Source organism: Falco naumanni, chromosome 6 (genome assembly GCF_017639655.2).
Source record: "Falco naumanni isolate bFalNau1 chromosome 6, bFalNau1.pat, whole genome shotgun sequence".
NCBI classification, from domain to species: domain Eukaryota; kingdom Metazoa; phylum Chordata; class Aves; order Falconiformes; family Falconidae; genus Falco; species Falco naumanni.
In genome coordinates, this window is record NC_054059.1 from 4,203,229 (window position 1) to 4,220,771 (window position 17,543).

General features: G+C 35.7%; 1 protein-coding gene across 9 annotated transcripts in view; it reads left to right on the forward strand.

Annotated features, from left to right (window-relative positions):
- Positions 1–17,543, forward strand: part of MAP3K7 (mitogen-activated protein kinase kinase kinase 7) — a 47,763-nt gene that overhangs the window by 15,355 nt on the left and 14,865 nt on the right. For 5 of the 9 annotated variants that reach the window (XM_040597492.1, XM_040597496.1, XM_040597493.1 and 2 more), the window contains 7 exons: positions 413–537; positions 3,990–4,118; positions 6,244–6,374; positions 6,785–6,866; positions 8,017–8,168; positions 8,811–8,970; positions 11,513–11,593. In XM_040597492.1, coding sequence (XP_040453426.1) covers positions 413–537; positions 3,990–4,118; positions 6,244–6,374; positions 6,785–6,866; positions 8,017–8,168; positions 8,811–8,970; positions 11,513–11,593 — 860 coding nt within the window. Of the gene's footprint in view, positions 1–412; positions 538–3,989; positions 4,119–6,243; positions 6,375–6,784; positions 6,867–8,016; positions 8,169–8,810; positions 8,971–11,512; positions 11,594–14,908; positions 15,394–17,543 lie in introns of those variants that run through there. The other 4 variants (XM_040597494.1, XM_040597495.1, XM_040597498.1 and 1 more) reach the window with 2 other exon arrangements.

Genomic DNA, 17,543 nt, shown 5'->3' on the forward strand with positions numbered 1-17,543 from the left:
GACTGACATTAATAGGACTCTTGATCGTTCTTCTTTTGGTAAAATTGTTACAGCACTTGTTATTTTTCAACCTCTGCCATGTGAAAGACTAATTTTGGCAATATATGCTTAGCAGTTTACTATGGCTGAAGATTTTTACTTAAAATCTAGCATGTAGAAAGAGTAATAAATTGCAATATGTATTTGCTTATTTAAAAATATTTTGTATGTTCAGATGACCTTACTTATTTCTCAAATTACAAAACTAAAGCACTGAGAAGCAAAGCAAATAGATATTCAGCTATATTAGAATGATAGTTGTTGGGTTTAAAAAAAATTAAAAAAAAAAAAAAATCCACCCAACAACAGTGGTTTATTACCAGACTATTTCATCCTACAGTTTTAATTTTTATTTTGTTTTTTTCTTTGACAGTTTGCTCTTGGTAGCTGGGGGGACAGTTCTAAAAATCTGTGACTTTGGTACAGCCTGTGATATTCAAACACACATGACCAACAATAAGGGAAGTGCTGCTTGGATGGCACCTGAAGTTTTTGAAGGTAACTATAATTTACAGTGTCAATGTTATGTGTTCTTCCTAGGGATGCAACGGTGAATTAATTTGATATAGGAAATAAGAGCATCATGTAATCTTACTTGATTTCAATCAGTGTATGAACGTTTGAAGTAACAGCTGAAAGAGTCTTGCTGGAAATCTAGCATTTATTTCAAAATCTGTATGATTATGTATTGATCTAGTTATGCAGAGTTTTGAAGTGGAGCACTGAACTGACCATCGTGATAGTATTAGACAGTTAATTACATGAAGATATGGAATCTTTATTTGTGTCATTGTTGAGATTTACATAAGGAGTATCTTTAGACAACTGCTGTTCATTTTATAAGTAATTAAAATGCAGCCAGAGGGCTATTTCCCCATGATTGTGCTGTTTCCGAGACTCTTAAGTCATTTCAAACTCTTCTGACATTTAAATTGATTGTCATTACTTTCACTCGCTATTCTGATCAGCTTGTATCTTTAGAATTCCCCTGTTAGTGTCTATAAATTGAACATAATTGCCTTCATTTCCAGTCCCCACTTTCTTGTAACTCCATCTTCATCTGCTTTTTGTGTAATCTAGAGGTTTGATGCACTTCCTTCTTCCTACATACTGAGGGACTTGTTATTAACAGTTAATTTAGTTAAGTAGGAGAACAAGCTATTTCTTGGAGTGTAGCTGGGAAAGACTGAGGACACTTGATAATTAGATATAATTGCTGCATGATTATCAGAGAAATAATCCAGTCAATATTTGATTGAAAATTAAGCACCTTTTAGCCATTCAGTACCTTAAATTATCATTGTAGTTAGCAGAGTGGTCTGGAGAAGTCATGTCCCTGCTTTAGGAAGCAGGTGTCCTGGCTTTGAGAGATTTGGCAAGTACCTCTGTGCAGCAGTGGTTTCCCAGATTCTGGATCCAAGTGACCACTCTTAGTGTCCTTATTGTAGAGAGGAGCAGCAAATTATATGTGTCCATCTACAGTTTTAACAGGTTTTCTCCTGAACGCTGCCTTTGGAGCTTTTGTTTTGAAGGTACCATCTTCTCTGATATATTGTTCAGGGGACCCACCTAAGGGTGATTCTGGTGCCTAGAAACTTTCCATTTTGTCACTCTGTATTGAGGCACCTGCTCTATTTCTTTAAATCTAGCTAGGAATGCTTCTTTTCTTGACATTTATTTATTCTTAAATGAAACTGTATAAATAAGAGATATATTTTTCTTTTAGAAATAATCAATTGGACAGTCATTGTTAAAGTTAGATTTTTTTGAGTGGAAAGCCTTAATCTAAAATGGATTTTGAAATAAGTATATTATACTAGGGATTTGCAGTGCATATTCTAATTCCTCTGGTGCACGAATTCAACAAAGCAGAACAAAGAAATCTTGTATTACAAATTTAGTGCTGGACAGCAGCAAAAGCCTTCAGTTTACAATTGGTTTTATGTACTTTTATCTGAAAGCATTTACTGATAACGACACAAATCTTTACACCAGAACAAGTATCAATGAAAGGAAGGAATCTGTGAGCTTTTATGGTGCGGCATATCAAATTGCTCTTGAAGCAGTCATTAAACTACTAAAATACTCATGTCTAATGTCAAAATTGTTAAAAATTTGTTTGGTTATGCAACTGCATCAGAATTAAACAATGGAATAAATGCTAACATTTTAGTACTGTTCTAGTACTGATGCTTTCAGATGAGAGCAATAAAGGCCCTAGAACTATCTGTAGATGGCAGAGTGCTCATTGAAGTAGCTGCCCTAATATTAACATTTTCCCCCCATTTTAGCATTATAGGGTATTGAGAGCCTTGTACAGATCAAACAGTCTAAATAAAAACAGTGTCATTTAGATCAGGATAAAGTGAAAGAGAGCAAGTGCTCTAATTTGAGAACTCCCTTTAGAAGAAACTGTTTTAAAACTGCTTGGGGATAATTGGATAAATTGAGGACAGACTGTGTATATCCTACCTTGGTCTTTTACATAATGAAACAATACACAATACTGTATCATTCTTTTTGCACTCTCAGTTTTCAGAATTAGTCCAAGACTTCTCAGCTACAAAATAGGATTTCCTTGCTCAATCCAGAAAATAACACTACTTCCTTGTCATAGGCTGTGGGTCACAGAACTGCTGCGGCTGCATAGATGAGAGAGACTGTTTTGCTTCCCTTAACAATCTGCCATTGTTTACAGATGCTTTTTTTTTTTTCCCAGCACCTTTTAAACACCTGACTGGTGAAGTTGATTTTGTTACTCCCCTTCAGTACCTTTTGAACTCATTAGCCACATCAGCTATTTTGACACAGGTGTAAAGAGTTTTGGAGATGCCAGGTTCTTAGTTTTGTAAAATCTGTACCTAGGAGAAGTCCAGATTGGTGTCTTCAGTTAAAGATGACTTGTGGTTTGTGCTGCAGCCTGTCTCCCTTGCAGACTGGTGGGTCTGTAAGAACTAGCCTGAGAATATGCTGCTTCTCTTGTGCAGTTTGTTGGAGGTATGGGGGCAGAGGAAGGTGGCTTGTAGTTAGAGTGGAGCCTGTTGAAACTGGATGCTATATGATGGGTATCTACATGAAACTACGCTTCTCTAATCCCACCATTTTATGAAATTATTTGTGTCAATGCTTTCTGTTTACATATTAACAAAAAGAAATCTCTTGGCCACTGGATGCCAATTTTGATCCTTGTTTGAAGACAGATTTCTATTATTTATACGCACATATTGATGATCATGTCATTAGCTATTCACATGTATTTTTAGTATTTGTGTGAGGTATGGTTACAGAGCATACATTCTTTCTTTTCAGTCTCTGAACATTTTTATTCATTATTCTGTATCACCTACGTGTCTTCTGCACCTTTAACAGGAGTCTTAGAAATACTGAACTTATGGTCAAAGAACTTTAAGTAATGACCTGACAGAAAGAGTAAGAGTAATAAATGGAGAGGAAATAAAGCGGTGAGGAATTGAGGAATCTGCTGATGTGTTCATATGCTATTTTACTAGTTCTGCTAAAGACCTGTAAATAATAAAGAGCAGTAGGTATGACAGAGATGTTACTGGCTGGCATATTGTGACTAGCATGGAAGAAATGAGTTGAAAAATATTTGGAGGAAGCAAGCATAGTCAGTTAAATCCTGAATGCAAGGGATCTTATAAACCACAATTTATTAAGTTTAAATTATATAAGAAAACTAAGGCATTTTATCATTTAAGGATGACTATGAGTGAAACGGATTGATTTCCAGAGGGAGGCATTCTTAACAATTCTCCTGTCAAATGATTTCAGACTTAAGTTAGTGTGAATCAGCCAGCTTTAGAAAACTGTTTTTTCTCAGCAAAACAATTGTGAAATGAAAGGAAGCATACAGAGCTATTTGTCAGCTCAAACTGTACTTCTTGTAATGTGGTATATAGAAAAGAGACATATTAATGGCTTTCTTCCAGGTAGCAATTACAGTGAAAAATGTGACGTTTTCAGTTGGGGTATTATTCTCTGGGAGGTAATCACCCGTAGGAAACCTTTTGATGAGATTGGTGGTCCAGCTTTCCGCATAATGTGGGCAGTTCACAATGGTGAGTTGAAAATACTTTTATTACATTTGAAGTTGTCTGTTTGACCTGTAAATTTGCTAAACATTTTTAACTGTGAGCTTTAAATAACTAGTTTTTCTGGTTTATACTTCATTAAATATGCATTTTTATCATGAAGACTTAAGAGTTAGACACTGCTGCTTTCATGTCACGTGGGTTTTATGTTACTTGGCTGCTACAGTGCTTGCATTTCCTGCTACATGTAACTAGCATATGAACAAACAAGGGAAAAGGGCCGTGTTCATTTAGTTATGACACTCCATTTTAAAAGTGATCTGAATTGTGCTACAAAAAACCCCACAACCCATCCTCTGGATGAGTAATGATTAGCCAAGTTGTCTTTTATTGGGCGCCTACAGTAAATGTGTGAGTTTAAGTAATTTGACTTGTCTTTAGAAATGCTAGAAACTGTCAAATTCCTGCAGGACTACTAGGCATTAAAAATGTTGCTTTGCTTTTCATCTGTTGTTTTGTCTTTGCTGCTGGGGTTAAGGTTTTTGTGGTTTTGTTCTGCTGTTTGAATTGTTTTTTATCTAGGTGCCTACAGGAATGGAGCAGGACTCAGCTCTCCTAGGTACTATACAGAACAGATTCTCAGGAGCTTAGGGTATAAACAGGAGACAGTGATTGGATTCAAATGGACAAAAGAAAGCAGTGGTACAACATTGGTCGAAATAATAGACTGTAGTGTCTTCATGCCAGTAGTGTAACTTTTTTAACAGTGTGTTTTTAGGTACCATGGCAAAGCAGAGTTTTAAGAAGAATAAAGTAATGATAGTGAAGTAGTTCAGTGAATGTCTGCAAAGAGTTTCTGCCGTTTGTGAAAGACAACATCAAAGAAAGCACGAACTTGTTTGGAAGATGTAATTAACAAACAAGCAGTGAAAGCCAGTACTTTGCCAGAGTGTCATTGCTTCAGTACTAAATGATACAAGCTTAAGGTGAGCACAGGCATCCTATTCAACGAAGAGGAGAGAGAGGCGGACAGTGATAGGATGGATGAGCATTACAGTCGTAATAACACACAAAGTGTTTGCAAATGGCATTTTTGAATGGAGAGATTCTCCATTTCAGTTTTTCAAGGACATAAGTCATTGAGATTAGGAGCGATGAGTGCCTCTCATGAAAGCATTGATTGTCAAAGTAAGTGTAACTGTAATAGTCATAAATCAGAAAGCCTCAGTAAGGTGCAGAAGTATCCTTTAGGGGAAGACGGATTCCCTGTCTGTCCCTGGTTTGGTTTTAAAAACTTATCTCTTTTTCTTTTTGCCCTTTTTCTTTTCTCCCCTGTGTGCCCCCTCCCCCCGCCCCCCCCCATCCCCCACCCTCCCTTTCATAGGAAGGAAATGTTAGTGCGCTTCATCTCACTTGAAACCATTGTGGCACTCTTACTTGATGTATTACTTGTTATGCTTAATAGGCTTTTAAACACTTGCTGCTTTCTGTGCAAAATGTCACTACATCTCGTAAATTAAACACAATTGTATGTCTGTTAACTGTATTTGTTGTTGAAATAGTAAAGAGTAGAAACTGGAACCAAAAGAATGGATGAATAGTGATACAATTGAAGTAAAATGTGTAATTAAAAACATGTATAGACCATGAAAAAGTCACCTGAAATTGGTGTTTCCAGTGCTTAATAATTTTTCAGGAAGTTCTTAAGAGCAAAATCTGCCCTCAAAAATACTTCCACCACCACCACCCGGTCTTCTTGTAAGTACAGCATTAGGAACCAAAGACTGTTGCTAATTACTTCCTAGTTTGGCCTAAAGCTTTATTCTTCAGAAAGTGGTAATATTCATTAGCCATTATAATGTGTTGTATTTGGTCAGTCAGTGAACTTCAGACCACTACTGAAGGAAAAGTTTCATTTTCTTTCTACTTGTTTGTATGTAATTGTAACTTCTATGTAGTGCAAAGGAACTTTTTTTGTCAGATTTTTGCTGGTAAGAGAGAAAATTAAGTACAAGCCATTTTTTTCAGACTAGAATTAACTATACATTTTCCTGTATTTATTTAGCAAAATACCAGAGAGAAATCAGTTGCTGTCAGTCATCTTATAGTCTGTTTTAACAAATTAAGGATTTTTTTCTAATTTCAATTATAGGTACTCGGCCACCACTGATCAAAAACTTACCTAAACCAATTGAGAGTTTAATGACCCGTTGTTGGTCCAAGGATCCCTCACAGCGACCATCCATGGAAGAAATTGTTAAAATAATGACACACTTGATGCGGGTATAAAAATGTATTTTTATATCTTAATTATTCCTTAAGCTATTAAGTTGGGAAATTGAATTATGAAGGGTATGTGTTTTATCACACTCTAAAGGCAGGCTTGCATGTTTTCTCCTTTTCTCTTGTTGATAAAAATTTTCAGATTATTACAGTAGAGAAGGGAAATTGTTCCTCTCCTTATGGCAGATGTATACTAACTCATAACAGATTTGGGGAAATTAATAAAAATATTTATAGATGTATTTTAATGTATTACTAAAAATAAGTGCATTTATTTATCTTCTAAATACATTACCATAAACATTATATATAATTAGTATTTATAAATTATTTTATGAAGTCTTATTTACATAATTTTAAAACAATTGTTAATTACTTCTTAATCAAATCAATTGCGTTTTTTTTCACAGTACTTTCCAGGAGCTGATGAACCTCTGCAGTATCCTTGCCAGTATTCAGATGAAGGGCAAAGCAACTCTGCCACTAGTACAGGTACACTTGTATAAGTAAGAGAAAAGAACAGCAACATGAAGTGGTGCAGATGGGTTATAAAGCACATTCTCATACAGATTTTGAACTCAAATTGCGAACGGTAACCTTTCCAAAATCTTAAATATTGGCAGGTTTTTTGGGGTTTTTGTTTGTTTTGTTTTGTTTTTGTGAAGACCTCATACCGCATCATATTTAGTATTCTCAGCCAAATGGTTTTTGCTGAAGTGTACCTTTAATGGAGAACAAGCATATAATAACAGAGTGTCTAGGTTTAAAGTCTCCTCCTTTTTTCCCAATAAAGGCTGCTAGCAATTGACACTCTTTTCAGTCCTATGTAGTGTTAAAGAGTTGGTATTTAAAAATTTTTTACTTACCTTGAAATCCGCATCTGCTTTTGGTTTTGATCTCCACAATTTAACCTTGCAGTTGTTTTGTGTTAAGATTCAATAAATACAGTGATCAAGGAAATCGCTAGAAAGATGAATGGAACAAAATGTGGGCTAGGCTTTCAGGTAGTCTTGGCCTCAGAGAAATTCTTTCAATAACGGAAAATTAAGATTATTCAGTCTGCTCATTTTTTAAAGTACAGTTTTCCCACTTAAGTAGTTCTTAATCTTGAGTGTCTTCACTTTCTGCTGCTTGGTTGGTTTGTTTACTATCTCCAAACAAATTGCTGTTATTTTGGATAAAGTTTCCTTGGCTGCTTTGCAACTTTGTGACCTGTATGTTACAAAAATCTTTTCAGCTGTGGCATTTTACTGTACTAGCTGTTCTCCACCCCTCAGCCGGTGATTTGAAGATATGATCTATCTGTTTAAACTGTGAATATATTCCTCTATGGTTAATGATGGACTTTGTCATTAATTGTGAATGAGGTTGCTCGTCATGGTGCTAATAAAAATCTACCCCAACAGTTTCAGAGCAAGCTAAAGATTGACTTTAGAATGTCATCATAGTACTTCAATTGTGTATTCTTTTTCACTTTTTACATTAAGGGATCTGTTGCAATCTTGCAGCTTGCCTTTCATTAAAAGTTTTCAGAAGTGTTGCTTTAAAGCAGTTAGATTTCTGAGAATGCTCAAGTGAAGAGATGCACTCTAGTACTTTTAATGAAATTTTTCAAATGTGTTTCCTTGTTACTTATTTCTAGGTTCATTCATGGACATCACTTCTACAAACACAAGTAACAAGAGTGATGCTAATGTGGAACCAGGTGACTTCCAAGGAGCTTCTACCAATGACACTATTAAACGTTTAGAGTCAAAATTGGCACAGCAAATGAAAAATACAGCCAAGCAGCCGGTAAGCCAACGCATGCATTTTGGAGCCATAATAATGAAATGGACAAAGATCAACCAAAGTGATGTGACTGCTATGAAAAATTATGCTCTTCTTTCAAAAATAGTACAAAATTGGAGCCAGTTAGTTACAGGAAAAGAACATGAAAGGTGATGGAAAAATATTCAGTGATTACAAAAAGGTAAACTGGAAGGCTCTAATAAGACCTGCAATGAAACAAAAGAATAGTTGATTTTATTTGAAGGGATTCATTAGGTGAAAAAAAGTATATTTGAAAATAGCTGCCTTAATTTAGAACCACAATATTAGTATGACATGAAAGGATTAAAAATTTACATGAATTTTTGAAATACTATTTTTTTTCAAGTAGGGTGAAAAAATACAAGATTCTCTTGTGACAGCGTTGGCCTAATTCTACTCAATTTTTATCTGTGTAAGGTTAGATTCTCTTGAAAGTTGCAAATATTTGGTTCTTGTATGCCAATAATAGCTAAATTATTACCATTTATTGATTTATAGATTTTAAATCCTGTCACTTTTTAGAGGCATGTTATAGAAACATATTTTAACCTACATACTGTGCATGTCATGGAGAGGCTTCTGCAGGATTTTTTTTTCTTTTCAAAAATGTGATTGTTGCAACAGGGTGATCCTGGTCGTTTGAGTTTACCCCCATCTCGTGGGAGCAGCGTAGAGAGCTTGTCAGATGTTCGCGTGCGACCACAGTCAGCCCTCGTTTCAGGAGAAGCCAAAAGGATGAGTGCTGACATGTCTGAAATTGAAGCAAGAATAGCTTCCATCACAGGTAAAATTAAAGGATGTATGGGGGATAGCCTAAGGAATTGGAAGGAAGGAGGATGTAAAACATGCATAGTCTTACAAAACGTTAATGCCGTTAGCCGTATGAAAGTACTTTAACTTCCCATGTAGTCTTTATTGTCCTTGTATGAATTGCGGGGGAAAACGGCTTCATTCGCAGTTGTACACTCAACAAGGTTGAGCATTGTAATTGGGTACTTTTAACATTATGGAAGAGACTACCTTTGTTGAATTATGCTTTTACCTTTTCAAAAATATTCCTATTCCAAATGCACAACTTTCTCCTTTGCATCTGAAATAATGTTACTCCGTCTCTGGTAGCATACTTCTAAAATCACACTTCCTTCCAGGTTATTCCTATAATATTTTGAAATTACGACGTGGGTTTAAAATTCAGCATGTTCTCAAATAAGTTTTAAAATAAACTTTGTCAGATTTCAGAAAGGGAAACATAGGTAGATTTTATTTATCAGATTAACAAAGCATTGCTGTCTTAAAAAAAAAAAAAGTACAGGTGTTTTGCCAGGTTTCATTCAGGTAGCTATAAACTTTCGTGTCTAAATATTAAATCCTTGAGTGAATTGGAATTTATGTGTAAGTATTAATAATTTTATGGCGAAAGCAATCTTTATTCTTCCAGAAAAACAAATTAATAAACATGTCTATACTTGGCAAACACTTTCTTGTCTCTTTTCTTCATCAAAGATATTGTTTGTTAACCTATGCAAACTTCAGGTTTTAAGTTTCATATGCGAAACTTGTTATGGTATATAACCACAGATTTAAATAATCAAACAAAATTTCTTTGGTTAGTCCAAGGTTATTTAGCTGTTCTAGTATTTTTCAACTATTTCTGAAAATTAGGGTAATGGAGTAGCTGTAATTAGTAAGGAAATATGCATCATATTCTGGCTTTCTTGTGTACCATGACTATTTAGTTTTTGTTCTTCATTGTATTACGATCACTCCAGGATCTTGTTTTACTAAATACTGAAGTTACTCATGAAATAATATTTATTTTGCCCTAAACACTTTTTGCTCTTATGTTCTTATTTTAAAGCCTTATTCCAAGATCTGTCCTTTGTATTGTCAGTCTTTGACTGGATAATTGTGTAGCCCATCTCACCCTGAATATCTCTAAAGGTTTCCTAACACAGAAGGCAGCTGTGTACTGATTTGATAATAACAACGTGCTGGTTTTATTTTTAAATGTGTCAGGACTCACTTTGGACACTGACACTCCAAAGCCAATGTAAGTTTTTGATGTTAGTGGAGATAACCTGGCCCTCCTTTGTGTGAGTTTTTAATTTTTCTGGTTTGTCTTCCTTAAGTACCTTGCTCTGAATAGTAATCATCATTTCAGAATGTTCTAAGATTACTCTTTTTTTGAAATGACTGTAGGATTTCTTTTTCTTGAAACAAAGTGTATATTGACTGTATTAGTTAGGGGAAGGGAGTGGGGTGGGTTTTTAAGGACTCACTTTAAGCAGTAAGAACCACTAAAAAGAAGTGAGATCAAACCCATCTGATTGTTACTTTTTCAAAAAGAGCTGAAACAGCACTATATTCATTTTGCTTGTTTTTTAATCTTGTTGACTGTGTGACAGAAATGACATGTTGTGAACTTAAAAAAATTATGTGGCTGGGTGAGAATTGGGCTGTTGAGAGTAAATCACATCAAGAGTTGTTTAGTCTTCTTGTTCCATCTGTTGCTAGATTAAGTGTAAGAGTAAATCACATAATGCACATCACCATTACTTACTAAGTTTGAGATGGATATGCTACAGTGTTTTACCTTTGGGAGATGCATTCAGACCTTTTGCTAAATAGGAACTATTTACCTTAAACTACACAAGCAGTAAAATAAAAAATGTATTATTGAATTTTATTCCAAAGCTTATAGTATTTCTTGAACATCATTCAAAAAGTACAAGGTTGATAGTGATATCCAGTTTGCAAAACAAAAAATCTTCACTAATAGGACAAAAGAACAGAAGGCAGCGACATTTGTCAAATGTAGTAAGAGTAAGCATTTTTACAGAGATGGACGAGATTTCCTTTAAAAGGAGGTGATCTAAAGAAACAGAAGTACAATGAATAATCTGGTTTATAGAATAGTTTGTACCCAACGCTAGAAAGAAAATGTTATATAGTTTCAGGCAATCAAGAATTTATTTTGAATATACAGGTGATCTGAAATAATTTCATTTGTTCTCTTTTTGGATAATTGCATTTGGTTTTCCCTTCTTTGTTGCTATGCTGCTTTCTGTGTTTGACTTTTGTGTTGCTAACTATAACTAATTATATGGTGTTGTAATGATGGCTAGTTCTGCATTTTTTGCTTTTTAACAGTTGCTTTACTATGTGTAAGCATGAGTGGAAGGCAATGCAGTTTATTCTGCATGACACATTTTTGCATGAACTATAGTTTAACCAAGTTTATGAAAAATGCAATATTAGGAATTTAATAATTTTGCTATTGCTATTTTAGTGTTTTGCATGTGTATTGTATATGTGTATTTTTTCAGCCTATTCCAAGCCTAAACGAGGCCATCGTAAAACTGCTTCATTTGGCAACATTCTGGATGTTCCTGAGATCATCATACCAGGTATCGCAGACCAGGTGAACGGGTCAATTGGTTAAGATGCCGGAATAATGATCAGACTGCTAAAAATACTTCTTGCTCCAGTTGCTCTAGGACAGAACTAGAAATTATTCCAATATTTTTTTCATGTCTCTGTAGAGAAGAGCATGGTATTTTATTGCAAGCTTACTTTTTTATCAGTAAAGGATTTGATAATCTAGATTGAATTTACTTTTACTGATAAAGGATTTTTTCCTTTTATGATCGTGATGTTCAGAGTTTTCTTGTAGAGCAAAACTATATATGCAGTCTTTTATTACAATACCTCATCTGGTGAAAATGGAAGTTAGTTGAAAAATTTCTGTCTAGTTAATTATCTTGCCCTGATCTTTGTTGTGTTTGAGCACTCATTTTTTATCTAATAAAATATTAGTAGAGAAAAAAACTTAAATATATTATATACAGAACTTCAGATTTACATGATACTTGTGATTAAAAAATAACAATCTATGTTATTCTTACATTTGACTACGCTTTTTCTAGAGCAAAATGTGTCTGCATGAGGTATTTCTGTTGTGTTTAAATTAATGCAAACTAAAATTATTAGGAGAGTCTTCTGACAGGAAGAAAAATCAGTATAATGAGGCACCATAGCTGGTAATTTCAGTTGGGACTTTAATGAATAGTTCTCATCTATCCCAAGTCTATATTTAGTTATCAGCATATCATTTTTCTTTCCCACTCCTTTTTTTGCAACCAAAGTGGATTTCCTTCTTTCTTTTTGTGCTTCTCAAAGCCTAAAAATAAGTATAATCGCTCCCAAACTGTAATAGGTATACCATCAGCGGTACGCAAGTTGCTTCAGAATGATTTGTAAGAGGCAGGAGATGCAAGTAATATCGTCTAATCTAGAGATCCGTTAAAAAACATGGAACACCTACTCTAAATTTGTGTCATCTGAGGAAGTTTCCTTGTAAAGCTTGACATCGGTATTTAAAAGTTGAATGCAAAAAATAATTTTGTGCAAAAGTTTCACATAACTTTATTGAAGTTCACATATAAAAATACAGAATGTCGAAAAGCAGATTCTGAAGAATAATAGCACTACCCATGAAGAGAAAACCTGTTTGGCATTGAGGCTAGCAAATCAGCAAGAAAGTTTACTAGTGTAGCCTTCCACTAATCTTGTAACAGTCCTGGCCTGCCATACATAAATGAAATCCTGAGAGAGCAAGGAAAGAGAAAGCAGAGATCTGTTGAGTTTTGCAACGTTGACAGATGATGAGAGCCTGGTACATAAGCTTGCAGCTAACTGAGTGCCTCCTGTCTGTGCACGCTGTCTGCGTGTGACAGCACTGAGGCTTCAAAGAAACCTTGACACTTTCATTAGAGAATAACTAAAGAGTCAGTGAAAATGCCGTGTCGTTGTCACAAAATAGATTGTACCAGCCTGTTGGGTTTACATACTCAGTCAGGGAAAGTCCATTAGATATTCTTCACCTGGACTATTTTAATTGAGCTTGACAGGATGGGAATTCCAAGGTGAATTTGGAATAAATACAAGAGAAATAGCAACCTGTAGAAATGAAAGAAGGTACAGGATGTTGGAGCGAGCATATTAATGATTTTCTCAACATTTACTCTTTAAGGTATTTAAGTCTTAAATAAGCAGTAATGAAATTCACTGTTAATGTGTTATCAGAGGGAACTTCATAAAGAGCAGGATTAGAGTATCACAAAGGGTGAATTTTGTTGTGACTGGGGAAAAATAGAGTAAAATCCAGGGTCATGCACTGAGGGCCATACACCAGCAACAGGGGTTTTTAGTAAAATTACATGGGACCACAGCAGACCCATGCAGATCAATCCCAGGTAGTATGAGCCACTAACGTGATGCAGTTGTGAAAAATTGTGAAATCTTAGGGTTCATTTCCAGGAAAGATAAGGAAGCACTAGCGCTATTTTTATATCTTTTATATATATAAAAAAGTATATTTACAGGCTTTTGTTGAGGTTTAATCAGAAGATCCAAGTTACTAATCTAGGCAGAAATGTACAAATATACAAGAAACGTATATGCACCCTGAAATAATGGTAAGAGCTCCTCTAGGATGGTATGTATGGAGAGTATAAAGAAGGATCTGAAAGCACGGCTTTTTTAGCCCACAATATGAAAACTGAGAAATGAATCTGCAGCTAAAGATTAGGAAGCGAGAACTACTTAAGCTAAAAGACAGCATTGGCACTACGGAAAAAAGATGTGAATTGTTTCCAAATAGATCTAGGATATTTATTAGAAGTTTTGTGGTTGTCAGAACAACTCTCCCATAAGAATCCCAAATTCAGAAAAAAAGCGATTAATCATGAAATGATAGGGATGCGATCATCTGCCCAGTAAACTAATCATATTTCTCTGTATACTTAAAGCAGTTATTCAAAAGGACCTTGCTCAGTTATTCTTTTAAAGACAATATAACATAGCCTGTCTCTCTCCTCTTTCTTTGCCCTACTTTCTCAGCACAAGGCTTTCAGTCCTGGTCTCTTAACACGCTTTTCTCCTTCTAGTTATACTTCCAAGACCCCCAAACTGGAACCTCTGTCTCAATCCCACCCCGTTACATTTCTTAGCACTTCTGCCACGTACCCAGCTCCTCCAAACTTCCTTGGCCGGCCGTGTCTGTCGGTGGGGCGAGCAGCCCGTCTCCGTCCTTGGGGCAGCGCGAGTGCCAGCCCAGTCTGTGCCGCTGCCTGAAGTTCTGCTGAGCACATGGTGAAGCAGCTGCTCCGGGAGCGGGTGGGCACCATGCAGGCATGTTACCATGAGTCAGCTGCTTTGGGGCAGGGCTATTTTAGAAGTATGAGTACTACATCTGCTCTCATTGCGGGGTTTTGTAACGTGTTGCCTCAGCTGCTTTTCGTCCATGAAATGATTATGCTACTGAGGTCGCAAAACACAAAGTTGTCAGTTGAAGGTAAAATGTTGGCAGAAGGGGAAGTTTCTAATATGTATTTGCTCCTCTTTCTAAATAAGCTTAAATAAGGGTGAATAGAACTTCCGTTCGTTTCAGATGGCATTTTGTGTTACTCACTGACAAAACTTAGTTGATCCACTTTTCAGTTTCTGACTCCTTTTTCATGTAACTCATTTGCCAGGTTGTTTCCAGTGGTGGTATCCTGCAGCCAGCTAGGCAAGTGGAGTATCTATTTTTTATTTTCAATATATAGTGTATATATAATATATAGTATAGGTAAGAAGCACCAACATTTTACTTAGATGTATATTAAAAATGAAAACCCTAGTGAATACAAAAGGCTTTTAAGTAGCTATGTTTAAAGAAACAAACAAACAAACATCTAGGTATAGTTTGTAATATATCAAGAAAAATAATCTGAACACCTTTTCAATACAAACCAGTCAAGCAGCATCTGGGAAATGTACCTTCAAGTACAACGTTTTCTTCACTGGCAACATTAGACATCTCATGCATATAGCACACCTGCGTTAGGCTTTGTAGTTTTGTCATCTGAAACTGTGCTACAGCATTAAGATTTTCACAGCATTGACACTGGATAAATGAGTACTTGGGATAGACGCATTTTGTTGAGTGTCTTTAGAAAGTGGATAGGAATGATAGATGCTTTAGGTATTGTGATTTTTCCGTGTACTTTTAAAAACAATATAAGACAGAAATCCTACCCTTGTTTCCCCAGATCACTTCATTCTTCTGGAATTCTGATCAGTGTTTTAACTTCTTTAAAATGTCTTCTAACACTGTTACATTCACGGATTGTCCTGCGCTCCGAGAGAGATTTGGGTCTTGTAGGTATGTAAGGAAGAGAGAGTACTGTGCGCAAATAAGAAAGTGTAAAAGGAGACGCAAGTATCTGCTAAAGGGCAAGGAGAAGAGTTCGTAGCTGGTCTGGATATTTGGCAGGGGGATGGTCAAAGCTTCATAAATTGTAGAATTTGTTTTTGCTGGAGCATGTGGGGCAGGACGTGATGGAAGTTTCCTGTTACTTTTGAATTTCATTTTAGAAAACAAACAACAGCGTGTGGAATGTTTTATTTTTTGAGGCCAGGAAGTATGTTTGTAATGTTTGATTTTTAATCTTAAAATCCTGTAAACCACTGAAATCCTGACAGAGTGCATCAAGCTACTGTATATTAACTCCTGTGCATTTACAAAGCTTAGGTTTTATAATGAGAAGAAATCAGTTTTAAATGGACATAGACGTTAGGACAAGATCAAAACTGTGACAGGAAAGCACAGAGAAGTAGGAGTGATAATTTCAAATAAAGACTATATCTTGTATGTTTTTAAACTGATATTTGTCTTGAATCTGGAGCAATAAGTATTTGTTGATTCGTAGTCTGTTTCTGCTTTGTCTAAGCTATTTGCCAGAAGTCTGCAGTAATTATACTAATTAAAATGGCATTGCCTAGTAGAGCTTGCTCTTCCCTCATGCTACTAACTTAAGATTCTTCATTTAAAGGTGTTCATTTATTACAACACAGTAGTTTTGGCCCTTCTTACTCCCCCCAAGGCATTTTCTTTTCTTTCTTGCACCCCACCCTGATTATTTTAACGTTTTGGCAGCCATGTTCTAATATTTCAGTAACACATGTGCTGGGTTCTTTAAATTCACAAATGTTTCTAATCTGAAATGAGAATTTCAAATATTTTTGCAAGTCTATTTCAGCTGAGCTAATTTTATAACTTAGTGTTGTTGAGTGAAACGTGCACATAATTTTGTATTGGCCATGGGTGTATCTTCCATATCTTGAATATTGAGATGAGTTGTGGCAGCCAGTTGAAGTATCCACAGCACAGAATTCTATTACATATATAATCTTGTTTGTGAACTGATTAGGTAGTGAAAGAGTTCACTGCAAATGAACAAGTCCAGAAATTTTGACATAGGTTTGTCATTCACACGATCGCAAATATTGAAGTATTAAACATAATATAGCCATTGTTGCTTAGGTTAAGTGTGTACTTTCCCTGAATTTTAGAAGCAAAAGATCAAGACCACAGAAAAGTTGCAATTCAAAGTCATTTATAGTCAGAACAAAGAATATATTCCCATTTTAGACTATAAAATGTCATGACAGATCAGTGAAGTGACACTGAGAATTTTTTATTGCTGTTTTGTGGTAATGTGTTTCTACATGTAATAGTACTTGTATTTTAAAATTTAAAGTATGATACCATTAAATGTATTGATTAATTTTAAGTAGTCGTACATTTTTGTAGTAACTGTTACAAATCAAAACACCTGTCAAGCGAGGCTGTGGAGTCTTGTGGAAATGATGCTGAATAAGAAGTATCTAAAAGGTTAAAAATGTGATGCCTGTTGCAGGGCTTTGAGTGAACTGGGTTGGTCATTGCGTGCCGGATCGCTGGGCGAGGGGCTGCCGCGGCTGCAGGACATGTTTCAGATGCTCCCCTCTGGTAGAAAAGTTACGTAATGCAGAGCTAAGAGCAAGAATTTTGAGCATTGTCAGCTGTTCCTCGGGACGTTTTGGTGTTTCCTTTTGGACAGCTGACCTGCTCTCAAGAGGCAATATGAACAATCACCATAATAAAAATCAAAGTAGCCAGGGAGATTCTGTTGCATAATCTCCTCTTATTTTTAAGGAGACTGTTTCCTGGAAATGCCTTTGATTGCGTGTCAGTGTTAAAATTTAAACTGTTTTATATAGCTGTCACTGGTGGATAATTGCTAACAGGTGGAAGGAGAAGAGGAAAAGATTACAGCATTGTGCTCAGAGGTTGATGGTGAGATGTGATTTAGCTGAACAGTCCCCTTTTCACACTTCTCAAAGCATGAGAATAGGACATAGTTTTGCTCATCTGAAGGAGACAAAGACCAGAAGAAAGAGTTTTTCGCTTAATTTTCGTGAGGGGAGCAGCACACGGGCAGAAGTCCGTGCTGTGTTCCTTGAGCCATGCCAAAGAGCAACAGGTTAAAG